Genomic DNA, 23,075 nt, shown 5'->3' on the forward strand with positions numbered 1-23,075 from the left:
TTTTATTCTTTTCCCTTTGTTCTTCTCTGATTAGGTTATTTCATATTTACTATCCTCTAACTCACTGGTTTTATCTTTCAGGTGGTCTGCTCTGCTGTAAATGCTCTCTATTGCTTTTTTCATTTAATTCATTGAATTCTTCAGCTCCAGAATTTTTGTTTTTATTAAAGTTCATTGGGGTGACAATGGTTAGTCAAGTTACATGGGTTTCAGGTATGCAATTCTGTAATACATCATCTATATATCGCATTGTGTGTTCGCCACCCAGAATCAGTTGTCCTTCCATCACCATATCTTTGATCCCATTTACCCTGAAAGCGACAAAGGGACAAGACAAACAAACAAAGAAACAAAACTGGTAGACACAGACAATATTTTAGTAGTTACCAGAGGGTAAGGGAGGGGGTGGTAGATAAGGGTAAGCGCCAGAATTTCTGTTCTTTTTTTTTCTTTAATGGTTTTTTTGGGTCAAATTTCTCATTTTGTTCCTGTATTGTTTTCCTCATTTTGTTGAATTGTCTTTATGTATTTTGTTGTAACCCATTGAGTTTCCTTAGGACAGCTATGTTGACTTCCTTATCAGCTAGATCACAAAATTCCATGTCTTTTACTTCCACTATTGTAGAATTATTGCTGTCTGTTGGTGATGATGTGCTTCTGGATTCTTCATGTTCCCTGTAGTTTTTCATTGCGCTTTCACATTTGAAGTAGCAGACACCTTCTCAAATCTTTACTAGTCACCTCAGATGGCATATACTTTTGTTGGTCCTGTTCTATCTGAAGCTTTCTCCAACCTTGCATGGTTATACCTGACGCACACTTCTTGCTCCCTCTTGTGGCAGAATTCTTAAGCTTTTACGTCTTCTCTGGTTCTCACGACTCACAGTCTGGCTGCTGGAAACCTCTCTTTTGTTTGTCAGAAGGTGGCACTACAGCTCAAGTTTGTGGTTTCTCCCTTGTCCGCAGATCCTGGTCTGATTTTCTGAGTGCAACCCATGTATAGGAGCTCTCTCTCCCCACTGCACCTGGGAACAGGAACAAGGAGTCAGGTGTGGGTTTAGCATTTGCGGTGTTGAGGGCCAGGTGGGGGATCCTCATGTGAGGTTCACCCAGAAACTTGTGAGTGGACTTCCTGTTGAAATCCTGAGCACAGAGGGAAAAGACAAAAAGTTCAGCAAGAAACATTACAACATATGCTGAGGATGGAATTGAAGGAAATGCTTACTTGAGTTTATTTTTTTTATTTTAGGGAAGGAAAACTGTAGTAAAATTGTAATGCTCAATACATACCGATAACAAAAGACGAGTACAAGTCACGTTTGACTTCTGCAATGACAAGAGGTACTGATTGCAGCTCTAGTCATAGCAGCCAACATATGGAAATAACCGAAATGCCCATCGGTAGACGACTGGATAAAGAAACTGTAGTACATTTATATAATGGAGTATTACTCGGCCATAAATAAGAATGAAATCTTAATATTTGTAATGATATGGATGGACCTATAGTTATGCTAAGTGAAGTAAGTCAGATGGAGAAAGACAAATACCATGTGATCTCACTTATATGTGGAATCTAAAGAACAGAATAAATGAGCAAACTAAACAGAAACAGCCTCAGAGACACAGAGAAAAAACTGAGGGTTGGTAGATGAGAGGGAGGTGGGGATGAGGAAGAAGTTGAGGGGATTAGAAAGCACAAATTGGTAGTCACAATATTGCCACGGGGATATGAAAGACACTTTGGGGAATATAATTAATAATGTAAACATTTTGTAGGGTATCAGATGGCCACTTGTCTTATTAAGGAGATCACTTCAGGGCCTGTGTAAATGCCTGACCACTGTGCTGTACACCTGAAGCTGAAGCTGAATAATATTGAATGTCAACTATAATTGAATATATATATATATATATATATATATATATATATATATATATATGTGTGTGTGTGTATATATATATATATATAGTCACAGGATGTGGAGTACAGCATAGAGAATAGAGTCAGTGGAACTGTAACAGCTATATACGATGTCAGAGGGGTAATAGATTGGGGGAGGGGAGTTATCACTTTGTGAGGGGTGTAAATGTCTAACTATTGCATTGTTTTGTACACCTGAAACAAACAAACAAAAAAAAAGTAGTAGTAGTGTCTGGATGCTGAAGGAAATGCTTGCTTGTAAATTCTGAGTTGTAAGAATTAAGAAGGGCCACTGGGTTTATTGCTTTTTGTTTAACAGGTTGTGTGCAGGTATATTAGTTTCCTAGGACTGCTTAACAAATGACCACAAAATTGGTTGCTTTAAAAAATGTATTTTCTCACAGTTCGAGAGGCCAGAAATACGAAATCATTTTCAGTGGGTAGAAATTAAAATGTCAGCAGGGCCATGCTCTCTCCAGAGGCTCTAGAGAAAAATATAATTCTTTTCTTACTTAGCTTCTGATGGTTTCCAGTGTTCCTTGGCTTGTAACAACCATGCCAGTGTTTGTTTCCATGGACATGTTGCCTTCTCCCCTTCTATGGGTCACATCTCTTTCTGCCTCTCTGAAAAGGACAGATGTGATTGGATTTAGGACTCACCTAAATAATACAGGATAAGATCTTGAACCTAATTCCATCTGAAAATACCCTTTTTTCAAATAAGATGACATTTATAGGTCCAGGAATAAGAATTCAGTATCTTTTGGGACCATTTTCCAGACTACTACAGCAGATATCTGTACTCCTTTTGCTTCTCTCTTTCTTAAGTGACTCTACTACTTGATTTCTCTTTCTCTGAGATCTCTTAGGTGTGAAGGTCAGGTTGTTGTATATATGCCAGGCAGTATGATTTGGCAGATTCCTTTTAAAAGGAATGCTTGCAGAGAAGGTAAAAACTCATTGCTTGGGACAAGCATTCTTCTAGAAGAACTATGTAATGGAAATAGCATTAAACTTGGCTCATAAGACCTGCGAACTTAAAGAATATTGGGTATCCTTCTCTTTTTCTGTAAGTTTCATGCATGTGAACTTGAAAAATGTTCCCTCACTTAGATCTAACTGAAGTTTTTTTCTATAAAATTAATTGATCTTCAAGTACACTTCCAGCTTCAGTATTCTTGGATTTCATGGTGTTGAATATAATGGGCTTGCTTTGTGGCAAGCTTTCTTTTCCCCTAGGCATTGCAGATTCTCTTTCCTCTTTTTCTTTCTAGGTATATCAGTTTTCGTGCTTCTCCCAAAACTGCCCTTTACGTGTGGCAATCAAATTGTGCTCACTGTATAGTGTTAGATCCCCAAGCCAAGATGTTACAGCAGGTCCTTGAATAATGTTGTTTTGTTCAACATTGTATTGTTAAAATGTTGATGAGGTGCTGTGGGAACTTAACTCTTGTTTATATCACTTAAACTATGAAAAAATTGGTTTCCTTGTATGTTGTTTCACTTAGTCCCAGAACCTATTGATGGCTTTCTATATTAACAAAATCGGTTAGAAATACTGACATCTCAGGGCCTGGCAGAATCAAACCAGAAACCACTTACACAGAATTTTCAAATCTCAGAGCCAAAAGCAGACTACCCCTGAATAAACAACCCTTTCTGAATGACAAGTTGTAGAGTCAAGTTACACATCTTAAAGGAAAAATTATTGCCATTGAAATCGGAAACCTCAGTGGACAAGATAAAGATGAAGAATTGATGAACTAAAAGATTGAGCTTAGAAACTACTTGGAATGCAGAGAAGTAAAAAATAACTTTCAAAATTCTGTGAAAAAAGAGGCATCATACACAGAGTTAAAAGACACATAGTTAGGAAGAAGATAGTTACAATATATAAAACAAACAAGAGATTAGCTGATATGGGGAAACATGTTGGAGTAGAGGGTAGGAGCAGATTTGTGGGTCGATGGAAATCAAGAGTTTGATTTGGGTCATGTGAAACTTGAGATGCATTTATAGATATCAAATGGAGATATCAAGTATGCAGCTAGATCTAGACGTCTAAAGTTCAGTGAAGAGATCCAGGCTAGAGAGAGACATTTGTAGTCTTTGGCACATGGAACAGGATGGGTTAGATACTTACAAACATTTTTAAAGGACTCAAACCCCAGGTGGTGGTCTGTGGGGAAGACAAAAGCCAGGTTATGGGAAGTACAGTAGGGTTTCTAAGAGGGAAATTACTGTAGTGGGTGATTGAGCCTGGCCTGGTTGCACAAGACTGAATAAAGGAAAGAATTAGTTCCAGTTAGAGCACAATGGAATATCTAGCGTTTGGGGAGTGTTTACAATTTACCAAGCACAGTGTTAAGTATTATGCATATATTAAGTCATTGCGCCTTTATAACGACCCTATGGATAAGGTTTCATTATTATTTCAGTTTTACAATTGAAGACACTGAGACTTAGACCTGTCAATACTTTGCCTAAATACATACATAGTTAAGGAGCAGGGCTGCTCTCAGAGCTGCTCTGGTGACTGGTGGAATGCCCCCAGTGTTATGCTTGTCACTGTGAAAAATACCAGGGCTGTGTGTAAACTGAAAGCTCTGCCTCAGTAAACATTCATACTTTAGAGTCCAAAAGACCCTGCTACAGGACCCTCCCTCAAAGCGATCACACCTCAATGGGAGGGACCACATGCCTATGTTTGGGGATAGGACCAGAGCTAGTAATACAAATGTGACCTTATTCATACCTGCAGGAGGATGAAACTCGAGGACATCTGACTTATGTTGTGAGGATATTATTGAAGTCATTTTTATTGAACAGAAGAGCTGTATCTGGACATCAGAAGGGCTCACCATAGATGAGGGATAATTAATGAAACACAGCACACATCTACCATAGTTTTGGTAAAAGTGCTGATATTGGAAGATGAAGGAAGAATTATACAAGCATCTAAGCAAAAAAAAATCAAGTTATCTACAGATGGAAAAAGTCAGGATATGTGCTTCTTGGAAAAAAGATTTGAAGAAATAAACCAGGCAACTGAAATGATAAAATAATAGCTTTAAATCCAAATTAATGTGTAAATCTGATTATAAAACAATGCAAAAGTAATTCTTGAGCGAAAGCATAGATAATGGAAAAGTAATATAATAATAAACACCATTTCCAGATCACAGCAACAGAAACTGGGTAGTGTGAGATCATGGGTGTGGGGTTGGGGAAAAACGAATGTGCTAATTTCCTCAACTTACCTGGGAGAAAACATTAGAAATGGTTTATTATTAATGCTTATGATTAGAGAAATGGAGGCTTAAGTACACATTTCAAAAGGTAAAATAAGCACTAGGTGAACTAAAAGGTTATGGTTTACCTTCTATATTAATTGGTGAGTGGAGAGGACTGCAAGAGAAAACATACCGTAAAAGCAAAAGATTGAAGACAAAAGGACAAACAAGAAAACACTGAAAAACAGGAAACACTTGATAATACATATACACTAAATGCATTCACTAATTAAAATAAGAGTTTATCAGACTAGGTCAGGATATAAAATCCAACTACATGCTATCTACAAAAGCGCACTCCAAATAAAGCAACTCATGAAGATTAAAAGTAAAAAGTTGGACATTTAGGTAATTTAAAATAAAAGAATCACTGGATTCATATTGATATCAGATATGACGGACTAATCTGATGAGTAGAAAACACTCTTTGTTCTCAAACAACCACATAATCTTGACAAAGTTCATCATTTGTTAAGCCACGCAAAAACCAATAAGTTACAAATAGAAATAGCATAGACGGCATTCTTTGTCAACAATACACTATGAAAATAAATGGCAAAAATTTTAAATGCATTTCTAAGGAAATTTTGAGATTATAAGAAAATCAAAACTCCAGTGTAGACCATTTATAAAATAATAGTGTTGAGATCAGTACATACGAGAATTCGTAGGATGAGGCCAAAGCCATGCCAGAAGCTGTGTTAGGAGAGTTCACCAAAGTCATTTGACATCAGAATTTCTACTGTCAGGTCACTGGGGCACTCAGACAGCCAAGTGGGCCCTTGCTGACCATGTTGTCCCGGGTGGTACTTTCTGCTGCCGCCACAGCGACCCCCTATCTGAAGAACACAGCCCTCCTAGGTCCAGGGGTATTGTAGACAACAAGGGTCTTTCACACTGGGCAGCCAACTCTCTCACCCCTGTACCACCCCTTCCGGAATATGGAGAAAAGTTCGTCATGAGCTGATTCCTAAGGAATTCTTCCAGTTTCTTTATCCTAAAACCAGTGTAACTGGACCCTATGTGCTTGGAACTGGGCTTATCTTATATTTCGTGACCAAAGAAATAAATGTCGTTACCCCAGAGACCATCTCTGCCATATCAACAATAGGGTTTATTGTCTGTGTAATTAAAAAAATATAGTGCCTCTATTGGGGAATTTGCTGATGAACTCAATGAACAAAAAATTGCTCAACTAGAAGAGGTAAAACAGGCTTCCATTAAATGCATCCAGAATGCAGTTAATCTGGACAAGTTCCAGCAAGCACTGGTTCAAAAGTGTCATTACCTTTTCTATGTCCAAAAGAATAACATTGCTATGACCTTGGAGGTTACATACAGGGAAAGGCTGTGTAGAGTACAAGGTGTGATCCAAACATACGGTGAATGTTTCACTAAAAAAAGTGTATTAGAGTAAAAGACACATTACCATTAATCCCCTCAAAATACTCCTCACTTCAAACACACTCATCCCATCATGCTTGCCACTTTCTTAAGCAGTTCTGGAAGTTCTCTTTCATGAATATCTTTTTTTTTTTTTTTTGGCAGATGAAAGCTATTTTATTGAATGATCGATCCATACACTGGACAATGGCTAGAAAAGCTGAGTTTAAGTACAGGCCACTATGTACAGGTAAAAGAGATGGAGCTTTATTTCTTGGTCTCTTCTTCCTTGGACAGAGTCTTGATGACTTCCTCCTTCTTGGCCTGGAGTCGCTCTTCACGGCGCTTGCGTGCTTCCTTGGTTTTAGACCTCCGGGCCTCAGCCTGGTCAGCAAGAAGCTTCTTGCGAGCCTTGTCTGCCTTCAGCTTGTGGATGTGTTCCATGAGAATCCGCTTGTTTTTGAACACGTTACCCTTCACTTTCAGGTACAGGCTGTGATACATGTGGCGGTCAATCTTCTTAGATTCACGGTATCTTCTGAGCAGTCGGCGAAGAATTCTCATCCTTCTCATCCAGGTTACCTTCTCAGGCATTTGAGCATTGGCAGTACCCTTTCGCTTACCTATGCCCATATGCCTGCCCTTCCTACGGGCCAAAGTGTTTTTTCGGCATCGAGCTCGGGAATGGACAGTCACAGGCTTCCGGATGATCAGCCCATCTTTGATCAGCTTCCGAATCTGCTGGCGGGAGTTGGCATTGGCGATTTCATTGGTTTCATTGGGGTCCAACCAGACCTTCTTTTTGCCACAGCGGAGGACACTGGAGGCAAGCCTCTTCTGAAGCCTGAGCATACTCATGGCTGCAGCCGCAGCAGGGACAGGAAACTCATGAATATCTTTATCTGTGCTGCCCTGACAGCCTTGATGTCCTGAATCGATTCAAAACGTTTACCTTTCGTGGTGATTTTGACCTTGGGGAAGAGCCAGAAGTCACACAGTGCCAAATACGGTGAATAAGGTGGATGAGGATACACTGGAATGTTTTTCTTTGACAGAAATTGCCATACCAGAAACGTATGTGTGACACAGAGCCTTCCGTTGTGATCAAAACTATGGTGAATACTGCTGCTGAGTGCCATCCAACGGAAAGGCAGGGGTCTTCAACATGGGAAACAGCGCATCGAACTTTAGTGGCAGTGTGTGACAAGTTTCAACTTGTTCGGTGCAGTCAGTTGGGTGTGAGCTACAGTTTAGAGAAAGTGTGTTTTAATGTGTGCCATAAATCGTCCTCCATCATGACAACGCTCTGTGTCACACATTGCTTCTGATATATGGCAATTTCTGTCAAATAAAAACATTATTAGTTTAGTGGTTACCAGAGGGTAAGGGGGGTGGGGGAGGTGAGAGATGAGGGTAAGGGGGATCAAATATGTGGTGATGGAAGGAGAACTGACTCTGGGTGGTGAACACACAATGGGATTGATAGATGATGTATTACAGAATTGTACATCTGAAATCTATGTAATTTTACTAACAAGTGTCACCCCAATACATTTAAAAATAAATAAATTAAATAAATTAAAAAAACCCAAAACATTACGGTGTGTCCCCATCCACCTTATTCACTGGATCTGGCACCGTGCAACTGACTTCTGGCTCATCCCCAAAGTCAAAACCATTCAGGACATCGAAGCAGTCATGACAGCGCAACTAAAGACACTCATGAAACGTGTCTTCCAGAGCTGCTTCAGAAAGTGGCAGGAACGTTGGTATGATTGTGTTTGACGCAAGGGGGGGCAGTATTTTGAGGGGGGTTAATGGCAATGTGTCTTTTACTGTTACAAATTTTTAAAGTGTAAACATTCTCCATATTGTTTGATCACATCTCATACAAGGAGGTAAGGAATTGCCTGGGCTATCATATCTCTGTGCAGAATATGATATATTGAAAGGAACAAGAGCACATGATAGACTGGATGGAGAAGCACGTGGTATAGAGCATCTCTGCACAGCAGGAAAAAGAGACAGTTGCCAAGTGCATTGGAGATCTAAAGCTGCTTGCAAGGAAGGTCCAAGCATAGCCAGTTCTGTAAATGCAGCTATTCTGATTGAGACAGCGAGAAACAGTTGACTGACTAAATAGAAACTACTCTATGTGACAAAATCTTTCTGTATTGCAGTCTACTAAAGTTGATTTTGAGGGAGGGTAAACTTCCTCAAAATAAAATGCTGGAGTTTCATACAGTGAGCGAATGAAAACAAACAATCTGTTGGCCAGTGAGATGTTTCTTGTCAGTCTTGCTCTGCATTTTGAGTTGTTCCTTAATCACTTTTTAAAAAAAAGATGAATACAAATCATGTGTATACGTGTGTTTGGCAGCCCCAGTATTGGGATGGCTTATTCTGAACCCCCACAGTGTATACTTGCTAATATATATGCTAGTTCCTATGCTAACTCTTGTGTTTAACATTTTTTTTAAATTAGTTTCAGGTGTACAAAACAATGTAGTAGACATTTCCACCCCCCACAAAGTGATAACCCCCTCCCCCAATCTACTACCCCTCTGACATCGTATATGGCTGTTACAATACCATTGACTATTCCCTGTGCTGTACTCCATATCCTGTGTCTATATATACATTAAATTATGCTTGACATTCAGTATTACAGAAAGCATTGGTGGTTCAATGGTAGAATTGCCTCCGCATAATTACTTTTGAATAAGCAGTTTGCTTTTAATAAAACTAGGTGCCTCACTAAAGACTACCAAGTTATGGTTTAAATTTGTAATTAATTTTACCATCTTGGAATAAACTGACAGTTGAAACACAAAAAAAGAACTTCTGCTATCATAATTCAAGAGCTTAACAAGAACTTTTTGTTTGCTTTGGCACTTCCCGCCTAAGCAGCTAAGGGACAGCGACGACCCCACGCCACATTTTGCCTGCCTTCTTATTGCTGTTGTTGCTGATCTTGGTACATATGCCGCGATACTATTGCAATTGATGCTGTGGGCACCGCTGAATGGGGCGGCTGACAGGAGGCCGAGTTCTCTGGCCCGACTCTGTTCATTAGCTGCAGCCTGGGGAATACTCTGGTGTTTATCGGTTGTTTTTGCCACTGTGAACAGCTGTTGCATTGAGAGACAGCTTATCCTATGCTGTGAATATTCTAGCCTCCCTACCAATCCATTTTCCACAGTGCTGCCAGGATGATCTCAATCTGAGCATGTCACCTCCCACTTTAACGTTCCTCCTTGGTCTCTCATTCACTATTGAATAAAATCCAACCCTCTTAACTAAGCATAGAAGACTCAGCATGTTATAATGTTTTGCATAATTGTGTCTGTCTGTTCCTACCACTCCCCCGCCCCCCAACCTCGCTTTGCAGAACTGTTTACTCCAGCTCTGCCAAAGTACTTGTTTTTACCTCTTCTTGGAGTGATTGATGCCTTAATTATTATGCAGAGATTAGCATATTAAATTATAAGGAATCTGGGGGAAATATATGTCAGGAATATGACAAAGAGTTAATACAGAGAGTTTCTATAAATCAGTAGAGAACATAAAAAAAAAAAACCACAGTAGTAAATTGGACAAAAAAAACCATGAAAAGATGATTAACCGATGGGACAGCAAATTATTGATAAGAGCCAGGGTATAAACAAAAATAATTTTATGAACAGTTAAGGATATTCAAATGAAGATACCACCTTTGACTTTATTTCAAACAATGTAAAAAAAACAACAGTGAACTGTCTTGTTCTAGCAAAGTCAGTGTATTAGAAGGATTTTCTAAGAGATGAAAGGGTTGTGAAGAAGGGGCACTGTGGGGACCGAGCCCCAGAGAGCAGTTTCCAGGCTCTCGGCCTCACATAGAAAGGTGCTGGCTCAGCTAGTAGATGGCCATCAGCTGTGACTAGTTGGCCATCGGCTGTTACCGGTTAGCCCTTAGCCACCGATATAACTGCCGTGGCTACGCTAGTGAGGTGTGGCGTTGTGCTGTGCTATGGTGTAGTGGTGTCGCGTGGCGGAGTGTGGATTGTGGATTGCAGAGAGGCGGATTGCAGTTAGCAAGTGAGGTTGGTTGGCAGAGACAAGTGGACAGCGGGTTGCAGATGGTGTGGCTCCTGCTTCCTGTGTCTCCAACCCAGCCGCCAGCAAGACTATGGTGGTGTGACTCCCCTATCTATGGCTCCGTGGGTGTTCCTTTTTGGCCTCACCATGTCCTGCGTTCTTATGTGGAGAGCGGGACCAGAGACCGCGCATGACACCCCTGCATGACAGGCACCTTGTCCAACTTCTCACCAAGGTCCTATACTTGCTAGTGGTTGCCCTGTGCATGGTACTTCCTGTCTGCCAGGTAATGTCCTAAGAACTTTATCCGTGTTTATTCCTTTAATCTTCAGAGCAAACCCTTTGAGGCAAGTACCATAATTTTCCATACTTTGCAGATGAAGAAATTGCAGCCTGCAGTTCTTCTGCAAGAGGTTAAGTAACTTGCAGAAGATCAAACAAATAATGAAAGGTGTAGTTAAAGTCAGACTAACAGTCTGACTGTAATAGATTCGCTTTTAACCACTTGCATACTGGCTCATATATGTTTGTAGTTTTGCGAGTGTGTGTTTCATGCTATCTCATAGATACAGACAAGGGATATCCATTGCTATCATTTATAAAACAGTTATATGCCAGACATTGGGCTAAGCATTTTATCACAACCACCTGAGGTAGGTATTGTTAATTCCATTATGCATTCGAAGAAAACGGGACCTAAGAGCTTATATAACATGCCTGTGGTCATTCACATGGTAAGTGGCAAAGCCAGCATTTGAATCAATTATGTCATACTCTAACCTCTCATACTTTTCACTGCTGGGTAATATTAGTGCAGAAATATCAACATATACGAGTATAGAAATAAGTGTAAGTCTGAATACATAACTCCCCTAATCCAATTTTCCACTGACTTCTTACCACACTTGGAATGAAACCCAATTCATTACTATGGCCTGCAGGGGACCCTATCATGTCCTGGCCCCTGCCTACCTGTCCATCCTCATCTGCTACTCTTTTCCTTGCTGTCCTCCAGCCACAGATACCTCCATGCTATAGCCCAAACACGCCAGCTTAGGGAGCATGCATGTGCTGTTCCCTTTGCCCCCATTGCTTTTGTCCCAGATATTTGCATGGCTCACTCCTTTACTTCCTTCGGCAATCTGCTCCACTCTTGCTCTGACTGCCATGTCTAAAATGGTGGCCTTCTGCACTCTGATCTTTCTTCATAGTACGTATCACAACCAGATATTACATTATAAACCTACTTGTCTATTGTCTGTATTCCTTATCAGAATGTAAATCCTAGGAAGCCAAGACTGTGCTTTGTTCTCTACTGTGTCCTCGGAGTCTTAAATCAGGAGTTGATTATTTATGTATTTTTTTTGCAAAGAACCTGATGTTAAATATTTAGGCTTTGCGAGCCATATAGTCTCTGCCACAACTACTCAACTCTTCCATTGTAGCGTGAAAGCAGTCATAGGCAATATATAAGTCAATGAGTGTGAAAATGGGAAGGTTGTGTTTCACTAAAACGTCACTTACAAAAACAGGTATTGGGTTGGATTTAGCATATGGGCCATAGTTTGCCAACCCCTGGTCTAGAACACTGCTTGGTTGAGACTCAATATATATTTGTTGAATAAAATTATATCTACATAATACACACATGCACACACACATATATAAATGTGAGTTTGCGTATGTATTGTGTGTTTGTATGCTCCGAAAGGATACTGGAAAGAATCCAATCAAAATATCTCAGTAATTATCTCTAGTGGCAGGATTATGGCTTTTCTTTTTTTGTCTTTTATGTAAGGACTATGGCTTTTAAAATGAAAAGTTATCTTATATGTTTTCTTCATTCTCAAAATTTTTAATGAATATGCATTAATTTTGTTTTTAAACTTTTTTCTTAAAGTACAATATAAATACAGGAAAATGCACAGTTCAGGATTGTACAGCACAAAGAAATTTTACAAGTAGAACACACTTATATAACAAGCACCCAGGTAAAGACAGAACAGTATCAGTATCCTAGGAACCCCTCTTGAACCCCTTCAGTCACTTGTGCACACTTTCCTGACTTGTAACAGAAAATTTGTTTGCCTATCTTTGTATTATGCTTTACGTGAATATAATCATGGCATGGTCTCTTCTGGGACTGACTGCTTACAATCAACATTGTATTTTTTTAAATTTTTATTAGGGAATATTGGGGAACAGTGTGTTTCTCCATCAGCTCCAAGTCGTTGTCTTTCAATCGAGTTGTGGAGGGCACAGCTCAGGTTCAAGTCCAGTCGCCATTTTCAATCTTTAGTTGCAGAGGGCACAGCCCATCATCCCACACGGTAATTGAACCGGCAACCTTGTTGTTGAGAGCTTGTGTTCTAACCAGCTGAGCCATCTGGCCACCCCTCCGGCAGCTCAGCGGCAGCTCGCTGTCTTCAATCTAGTTGTGGAGGGCGCAACTCACTGGCCCATGTGGGAATCGAACCGGCAACCCTGTTGTTCAGAGCTCGCTCTCTAACCCTCGCTCTCTAACCTACTGAGCCATCCGGCCACCCCTGAACATTGTATCTTTGAGATGTCTTCACTCTGAGGTGTTGAGTTGTAGTTCATTCATTATGGTTGCTCTATAGTATTCCATTGTTTAAATTTATAGTATGTATTGTTCTTAAGATATTAATTGGTATTCGTTGTCTTCATATTTTCCTTTTTCCTTTGTTCCATGCAGAAATCCAGGATCTCTCCTTTAGGAATTCATAATTTCAAATGTTTTTGTAGAATTTAAGACAGAAGCATCTCAAAGTGCTTCTCTTTCACAAAAACCTAAGCCCATTCAAAAGGACAATGAAGAAAGACCGGAGGAGAGTGGGGAGAGTGTATTTGAGAAAGAAAATAGTTCCCCCCAAATTTGAGAAAGTTGAGAAGGGAGAAAGCAGGTCACTCTCACAGAGAGAGAGCTGGGAGTCACATGTAACTTAATTGCATGGCCTTAAGGAAATGACAAGTCCCCCGAGCAAATGGTGGTTTGGAGCAACTAAGGAGATTGGACGCTGGGCGCTGTGTTTTTAATCTCAGCGTGGGATGAATGTCTAGACCTAAAGGGATCACTGTGGCCATAAAAATGATGGCAACAGCGTTGACCACAATAGAATGCAGGTCAAGATCTTTTGCCCATTTTGGAGGCATCACAGAACAATCCTGTATTCTGGGTTCAGCTCCAAGAAGAGATGTGCCCGGGAAAGAAGGAATTTTATTTCCTAGCAGTCTGATGAGATGTGGGCTCCAAGTGAGATTTAATTTGATCTAAAGAATAATTCTTCTGGTTCTTTTTATAGATCATTGTCAAATTTAAGTAGTTCCTGAGTCTTTAGGACAATGATCCCATTTTATTTCAAAATCGTTTGTTTTAAAAATTAATGTCACCTGTTTAACTTTCTGGTCGGTATGAATCCTTGTTTTGGGAATCAGAGTACATACCGGTAGCATGGTGAAGATGTGAAATTCCTGTGTGTTTTTTTCTTTGAGATGTGGTATTCTTCCCTGTTTCCCAAGGTAAAGCATGGAAAAGCCAATGGGGTTTCCACCCCTCCCCCAGTCCAACTCAGTTGGAAATTCCTTACAGATGCTAGTAATGGCATGTCAGTCTTAGTTTTTATGGCTGTTAATTTTTAATTTTCGTGTTTCTTTTTGTTACTTTACTAGATGACTAAGGAGACATTGCCTCTAGATCTGTTTTCTGATATCATTTTTGAACTAAACATGACCTAGATTTCTTGGCTCCTTGTTTTATGTCTTTCATGTTACCGTTTCCTTAGAAATATACCTTCTTTTTTTTTTTTTTTTTTTTTTTTTTTTTTTTTTTTTTAGCAAAACAGGAGCTCATACCCTCCACATTAGCTTTTTAGGTCCCCTAGACAGTGATGATAGTTTGAAAAAAATAAAGATGTACTCAGAGGGAATCTTATGTCCTTAGGTGGTTTAATATCAAACATAAAGAATGGAAATAAATTTGCTAATCATTTAACTCAAGAAACTGAAAAAAAAATCTATGTAATTTCACTAACAATTGTCACCCCAATAAATTAAAAAAAAGAGAGACTGAAAAAAAATAGCAAAAGGATAAAAACTAGGGAAGGCAGGAGAAAGGTATTAAATGCCAAATAAAATAACACAACAAAATTATTCAGTACACTAGTTAAATGAATACAAAAACTGTTTTTTTGGTGGAAAGACTGACTATAAAATCTCTAGTAACTCTAATCCTAAAAAAAGTGAAGACAACTCCAGGAATAAGAATTAATAAGATGTCAGATCTCTCCAAATGAACCATAGATTTTATGTAATTCCAATTCCAACAGTATTTTTAAAACTTGACAAAATGATTTCAGAGTCCCCTAAAAAATATTCAGGTGAGATTAGCCAGTAAAACCTAAAATTGAGCAGTAATAAATGATGACTTATCAGATATTTAAAAATAACTTAGTAATAAAACCATCCTGAAGTTTGGTGCTAGGGTAGGAAAGGCAGATAAATCACATGAAAAGAGTAACAAATACAGAAAGAGTCAAGTATGTATGAAGATTTCATCTAGATGAAGGTAGCATTTTATATTGTTTGGATGGATTATTCAACAAATTGAATCAACTCTACCCATTCGAACTAGCTACATTATCGCAGGTTAACAAACTTAAATGCCTTATGGAGCAGGGCAGGTGATATGCATGATGCAATGTTTGAATAAGAAGGGTGAAAAAAATACTGGGGTGCCAAAAATATGTATACACATGACTTGTATTCATCTTTTGTTATCAGTATATATTGAGTATTACAATTTTAATACAGTTTTTTTCCTGTCTTAAAATGTGTATACATTTTTTTTTGGCACCCTCTGTATATTAAAAATAATAGAGAATCTGGACTGAGCTTCCTATGTGTGAACAAGATGAACATCTATTTATGAAAACTATGCAAATAGAAATCACCTGAGTATACAAAAGATTATTTCCAATAAAAACATTCCCGGCAAGCACCTCTCACAATAAAATTAAGTAGAAACAAGAATTGAGCCAAGTGAATACTCAAAGAAAAATGATAAATCATCAAAATTTAACAGGCACTATCCAGCATAATATAAATATTAATATGTTGTATTAACACTCATCAAACATGAACAAAACAAAATTTTCCTTTGACTCCTCCCTCCACTATTTCTAAAATGTATTGTCCCCTTCTCCTCCCATTCCTTCTTGAAGAGTCTTACCAAGCTTTTGACTCACCACTCTAATAAAATAGCACTTATTGGTTTGTTTATAGCTGCAATATTTTCCCTACACTCTAGATCGCTATATCTGCCTGAGTAGTCGACTTCTTTTCTTGGAGCTGTAATAAGTGCTTCAAATTAAACTTGTTCAAAACGGGATTCTTTGGCCTCTAAACCTGCACTTTCCTCACCATTTCCCATCTTGATAAGTGGAACCACCACACTCATTCAGTTACGTACCAGGTCCACAAAATTCAGAACTATCTTTGATAAGTTCCCTCATGCTTTACATCTAACATATCATTAAATCTACACACTCTAACTTAAAAGTATATACCAAATCTCCATCTTTATCTCCTGCCACTATTAAATCTTCAATTGTTCTAGTCTAGACTTACCATGTTGATGTTTATGGAATGTATCAGAGAAGCTTCCAGCATAGGACTTCTGTATTGGCGGTTCACTCTGCCGGAAATGTCCCTTCCTTCCCCCAAATCTACAACCTCTTTCAAGTCTCTCTTCAAATATCACTTTCTCTAGCCACTCTATTATAAGTAGGACCCACTCACCATTTTTATACCCCCTTACTCTGTTTTGTTTTCTTTATACCACTTACCACCACAGGACATATTATAGTCATTGTCTTTCTGCGTTATAAAGTAAATTCTACGAGTGTGAAGATCTTGGTTTTTTTTTTTTTTAGGCTGTGATGCAGAAATCTGGGTTTTTAAAAACTATGATTTAACTAGATCATAGTTTTAAGAAAAACAAGATATCTACACTCATGGAATTTACTTTAAAATGGAGATGTAATAATTATAATCTAGTATATTTTATATCTGTTGATTTTGTTTATTCCTAAGTAGATGATTATATTGGATCAAATTTTTGACAACTTCATTTCTTCCCTTCAATTATTATACCTTTCATTAGTTTTCTTTCCTTATAGAATCGGCCAATCCTTCAAATGATAAGTTACAAATTAACACTGACAGTGACCGTGGGTCCTGACCCTTGTCTTTTTTTTTTTTTTAAGTTTATTGGGGTGACAATTGTTAGTAAAGTTACATAGATTTCAGGTGTATAATTTGGTGATACATCATCTATAAATCCCATTGTGTGTTCACCACCCAGAGTCAGTTCTCCTTCCATCACCACATATTTGATCCCCCTTACCCTCATCTCCCACCCCCCACCCCCTTACCTTCTGGTAACCACCAAACTATTGTCTGTGTCTATGAGTTTTTGTTTCTCATTTGTTTGTCTTGTTCTTTTGTTGTTTTTGGTTTATATACCACATATCAGTGAAATCCTATGGTTCTCTGCTTTTTCTGTCTGACTTATTTCACTTAGCATTATACCCTCAAGATCCATCCATGTTGTCACAAATGTTCCTATATCATCTTTTCTTACCGCCAAATAGTATTCCATTGTGTATATATACCACAACTTTTTTATCCATTCGTCTATCGAAGGACATTTTGGTTATTTCCATGTCTTGGCCACCGTAAACAAAGCTTCAATGAACATTGGAGCACACGTGTCTTTATGGATAAATGTTTTCAGATTTTTGGGATAGATACCCAGGAGAGGGATTGCTGGGTCATATGGTAATTCTATTCGTAATTTCTTGAGGAACCTCCACACTGCCTTCCATAGGGGCTGCACCAGTCTGCATTCCCACCAACAGTGTATGAGGGTTCCTTTTTCTCCACAGCCTCTCCAACACTTGTTACTATTTGTCTTGTTGATGATAGCCATTCTGACTGGGGTGAGGTGATATCTCATTGTGGTTTTTATTTGCATTTCTCTGATGATTAGTGATGTGGAGCATTTTTTCATATGTCTATTTGCCATTTGTATGTCCTCTTTGGAGAAATGTCTCTTCAGGTCTTCTGTCCATTTTTCAGTTGGGTTGTTTGTTTTTCCGTTGTTGAGTTTCATGAGTTCCTTGTATATTTTGGATATTAGCCCCTTATTGGAGGCACTGTTTGCGAAAATCTTCTCCCATTCAGTTGGTTTTGTGGATGGTTTCTTTTGCTGTGCAGAAGCTTTTAAGTTTCATATAGTCCCATTCGTTTATTTTAGCTTTTACTTCCTTTGCCTTCGGAGTCAAATTCATAAAATGCTCTTTGAACCCAAGGTCCATAAGTTTAGTACCTATGTTTTCTTCTATGCAGTTTATTGTGTCAGGTCTTATACTTAAGTCTTTCATCCATTTTGGAACGTGGTGACAGATAGCAGTCCAGTTTCATTCTTTTGCACGTAGCTATCCAATTCTCCCAGCACCATTTATTGAAGAGGCTGTCTTTTCTCCATTGTATGTTTTTTGCTTCTTTGTCAAAAATTATCTCTGATCCCGATCTTAATGGGTTACATATAATGTTTCTCCATTAAATTTAATGTTTGCTGTAGGGATTTGGCATGTGATCTTTAACAAGTTTGGAACTTTCTGTGATTTCCCACATTGCTAAGAATTTTGTTTTTACCATAGATAGATTTTGAAGCTATTTGCGTAGGGATGAACACTTTTTATTTTCCTTTAGTATATTAATGCTTTTAATTGTACTTATTTTGATATTGAAATCATTTTATTCCCAGGGAATAAATCCTACTTAATAACCATGTAGTGCATTCATCTTACAGTGTTGAAATTATTTAGCTTATATTTTATTTACGATCTTTACATGTGCATTCATATCTGAACGGGACTTAAATTTTCCTTTTATTTTATCGTCATCTGGTTTTAGAATCAAAATTAGAGATGCCTAGTAAAATTTGTTTGGCAGCTTCTACTTTATTTCTCTGTGAAAAATCTCTGTGTATGACTGGAATTAACTATTGTTTTATACTCTACTAGAATTCACCTGTAAAATTGTCTTACTGTTAGCCTTGAGGGAAGTTCTTTGATGACTGTTTCTGTTAATTTAATGGATATTGATGTATTTAATTTTTTCTTTCCTTTTACATTGATATTACTAGTTTATATTTTTTAAATTATATATTTACTCTAGGTTTTAATATATTTTATATTTTTAAATGCTTATATTTGTAGTTTTTTCTCTTTTATATTATTATATATCTATATTTTATCTTTTTGTAGGAGCCAGCCTTGCTAGAAATCTGTTCATTTAATTAATCGTTTCAGAGAACCACCTTTCTCTTTCGTTAACCTTCTCTATCTCTTTTTATTTATTTGTGCCATTGGTTTCTGCTCATATCTGTATTATTTTAATTTATTTTTCCTTTTTTTTTTTGCTCTGTGAACTTTTTCTAATTACCAGGGTTGATTGCTTAGTTCTTTTTAAAAAAAATGTTTATTTTATTCTATTTTAAAGTAATGTGTGCTTATTATAGAAACCAGACAATAAGAAAAAATAGGAAGAAAGTTTAAATGATCCATATATCTAAGAACAAAAGCATTATCCTACACAACTGCAGACCATTATCTCATGCAAGGAATTTAACTTTGATGCAATACTATTATCTAGTGCATAGTTCTTATTGCAGTTTTCCCAGTTCTCCCTCAAATTTCCTTTATAGCGGTTTTGTCTGTTGGTCCAGAATCCAAAAATCATGCGTTGCCTAGTATTGTCACATCTCTGTAGTCTTTTTTGTTATAAAACGGTCCCCACCTTGTCTATCATGACACATTTTTAAGAGTCCAGTCCAGCTATACTGAAGTCTGTCCACAATATGGATTTGTCTGGTTGCTTTCTCATGATGAGATACAGATTAAACATTATTAACAATATGATATGTACTGTTCCATTGTATTATATCACATTACAACAGAGGTGCCTAACACAGTTTGTCACTTCATAATTGATCACTTGAATTAGATGGGATTTGTCATAGTTCTCCATTTGAAAAGGCAACATTTTCCCTTTGTAATTAATGTGTAACTGTGGGGTGATACTTTGAGATTGTATCAATATATCCTTGTCCCCCCAAATCTTTAACCTAATGATTCTAGCATTCACTGGCAACATTTGCCAAAATTATATATAGTTCTTTAAAATAAAATTGCAATGAAGTATAACAAATAAACAGAAAAGTATACAAATCAGAAGATCTTACTGAATTTTCACGTGGTATGCACTCATGTAAACAGAATCCAGATGAAGAAATACATTATCAGCACCCTGAAGCCTCTGGTATTCCCATTCCTAGTCCTATATTCCAAAAAGGAAACTTCTGTCCTAATTTGTATCACTATAGGTTAGTTTTGCCCTTAAAAAAACAAACAAACAGAAAAACAACCTTGAGGGTGGGCGCATACAGCCTGGGCTGGCCTCGGGCTGCCAAGAGGCTGAAGCGTGGGTTGGGCCTGGGCTCGGGACTGAGTTAGGGTTCACATGGCCACAGACATCAGGGAGTGACCTGGCAGCCTCAGGCGTGGGGGTCTGGGGCACAGGCACCGTGGGCTGGTGGGCGGGGCATTGGGCTTGGCCGCTTCCCTTGGGAGAGTGGTGGGGTGGGGCGTCACGTGTGGGAAGCATACGAATTGGTGATATTTGAAGTTTCGAACTCTGATGGGGTGACTTGAGCCAATGTCTCCACCTGTTGGCATTTGTTCTCTACCTGTGGACTGAGCCAGAATTAGCAGGGGACCCCCACCCCCGTACCCAGCCCGGGGACCACCCCCCCTACCCGCCACACAGCCCTCTCTGCACAGCCGGACCGCTGGCTCGGGTGCATTTGTTGATACAGTCAGCAGGTACAATAAAAACAAACAAACAAACATCTTTGTACATAAATGTAATCACATGCTATGTACTCTTGTGTCTGGTTTCTTTTGCTCAGCCTTGTTTGTGAATCATCCCTACTATTGCATATAGCAATAGTTCATTCATTCTCATTACCCTGTAGTGCTCCATTATATGAATACACTACAATTTATTCAGCCATCCTACAATGGGTGAACATTTGGGTTGTTTCTACCTTTGCTTATTATTAAAATATGGTGCACACAGGTATGCAAATTTGTTGAATCTCTACCTACAGTGTTTCCCCGAAAATAAGACCTAGCCAGACAATCAGCTCTAATGCGTCTTTTGGAGCAAACATTAATATAAGACCCTGTATTATGTATTGTGTTGTGTTGTATTGTATTATATTATATTATTTATTATATTATATTATATTATATTATATTATACCTGGTCTTATAGTAAAATAAGACCGGGTCTCATATTAGTTTTTGCTCCAAAAGACGCATTAGAGCTGATTGTCTGGCTAGGTCTTATTTTCGGGGAAACATGGTAGTAGTAGAATTCCTATTTCCTAGGGTTTGTCTATGTTCAGTTTTAATGGATAATACCAATGTCATTTTCTAAAGTAGTAACAATTTACATGTCCATCAGGAATGTATAAATTCGATTTTTCTTGCAAACACTTGCTATGTTATGTCTTTCAAATAATAGGCATTCATATGTGCATGAAGTGGATTTAATTTGCATTCTCCTGATCACCAGTAAGGTTGAGCACATTTTAAAACGCTTATTGGCCATTTAAAAAAAAAAGATTGCCTTTTGCCTGTTTTCCTCTTGGGTTGTGTGTTTTTTCTTATTGATTTACATGAGTGTTTATACAAGCTCTTTATTGTTTATGTATTTTGCAAATACCTTCTTCCAATTTATGGTTTGCTTTTTCACTCAAGTTTTTTGTTTTGAATCCTTCCTCTTTTCATTGTGGGTGGGATTCTTTTAAAGATGTGGTTTGTTATTACATATCCAATTTGATTCTAGTAGGATTGGAGAATATGGTTTGTGAGATATTGATTCTTTGAAATGTGTGAAGGCTGCCTTGAAATGTGTGATGGCTTAATATATGGTACATTTTATTAATAATTTATGTGTGCTTAAAAATAATGCATATCCATTTGTTAAGTGTATGGTTATCTATAAATCTAATAGATGATACTCAATAGTATTTATGTAAGAAATGATCTTATGGGTTCATGATGCTACTTCTACTTTTGGAGCACAGAGGAAGAAAGCATTTCATCAGCTCTGTGTGGAGGTGGCTTGGGTCCTTGTGAATGACTTCAGGACAACAATTCGTCAGCATAAGCGATATAGAACATATTCCAGCCTGGCAAATAAAACTTTCTGTGCCCTATTGCCTCATCCTCTTCACTGACATGTCCACCTTTGAGGTCATGTGTTCCATATGTAGTATCGCCACATAAAATACAGGATGCTGACTTAAGTTTGAATTTCAGATAAATCTCAATTTTATTTTTTAGTGTAAGTATGGCCTGAACGTTGCATGATACATATTTATACAAAAAGAAATCATTGTTTATCTGAAATTTGGATTGAACTGGGTGACCTGCATTTCTGTTTGCTAAGTTGAGGGGGTGGGCATGAGGATGAAAAAGGAGAGAAAGAAAGCATATTCATGAAATATGTCTAGAAATGAAATATTAGGTATGGTTACTGCTACACAGAACTGGCTAGAAAAGCAAATAGGTCAGAACCCTACTAAGTATCTGAGACAATTTTATTGCCCCGAAAAGCACAATTCTTGAGAAAAAGTTTTTGATTGTTCCAGACTTAAGAGAATCTTTGAACCTCCAACCTTGTAGAATTGACAGATTTGCTGAGAGGGTTCTACAGTTCTCCGTTTCAGCATATTTCCCCAACACCTACTTCAGGTGTGGCCAGGCAGAAACAGGGAGAATATGAAAACGAAGCACGGAAGGTAAATGCAGATACCACTGGGAACAGTGGAAAAGGAAACTCCCAGGGAACAGAATCAGAGTCTAAGCAAGCAATCGCTTTAGTCCCTAGATTTCACAGACCTTCACTGTGTTTTTCAGCAGTTCTGTTGACAGCCACTAACTTCTGTGTCTCCCACAGCCCCTTGTTTGAATGGGGATGTTTATTGTAGTTATTCTCCTGCTCCACCATTTAAAATTGGGTGTATGAGATGGGCATAGCAGATGATTTGTCTTTTCAGTGCATAAGTGCCTGGAACAAGAGGAGCTTTGTCCTAAACCTGGGGCAGATGCAATGACAGGTTAGACTTCAGGTTGTCTCCCTTGGGAAGGGAGTCTTTTCTGTATAGGAAGAAAAACTGAAGTTTCATGACCAGAAGGGCAGATTGTGACAGAGTCAATACTATGTGTTCACCCCACCATTTC

At 38.2% G+C, this 23,075-nt stretch overlaps 1 protein-coding gene and 1 pseudogene across 2 annotated transcripts; one reads left to right on the plus strand and one right to left on the minus strand.

The window, feature by feature from the left end:
• Window positions 1-6,008: 6,008 nt before the first annotated feature.
• Window positions 6,009-8,681, plus strand: LOC308494845 (ATP synthase F(0) complex subunit B1, mitochondrial-like; annotated as a pseudogene). The gene is made up of 2 exons: window positions 6,009-6,583; window positions 8,496-8,681. The product of its transcript is annotated as an ATP synthase F(0) complex subunit B1, mitochondrial-like (transcript).
• Window positions 6,868-7,470, minus strand: LOC308494846 (large ribosomal subunit protein eL19-like; the record flags this gene model as incomplete). The annotated part of the gene is made up of 1 exon (XM_081042813.1): window positions 6,868-7,470. The coding sequence occupies exon 1, from the start codon at window positions 7,456-7,458 to the stop codon at window positions 6,868-6,870; it is 591 nt and encodes a 196-aa protein (XP_080898939.1). The 5' UTR covers window positions 7,459-7,470.
• Window positions 8,682-23,075: the final 14,394 nt, after the last annotated feature.

The sequence above is a fragment of the Rhinolophus hipposideros genome, assembly GCF_964194185.1.
Source record: "Rhinolophus hipposideros genome assembly, chromosome: X".
In the NCBI taxonomy this organism is placed as follows: Eukaryota; Metazoa; Chordata; class Mammalia; order Chiroptera; family Rhinolophidae; genus Rhinolophus; species Rhinolophus hipposideros.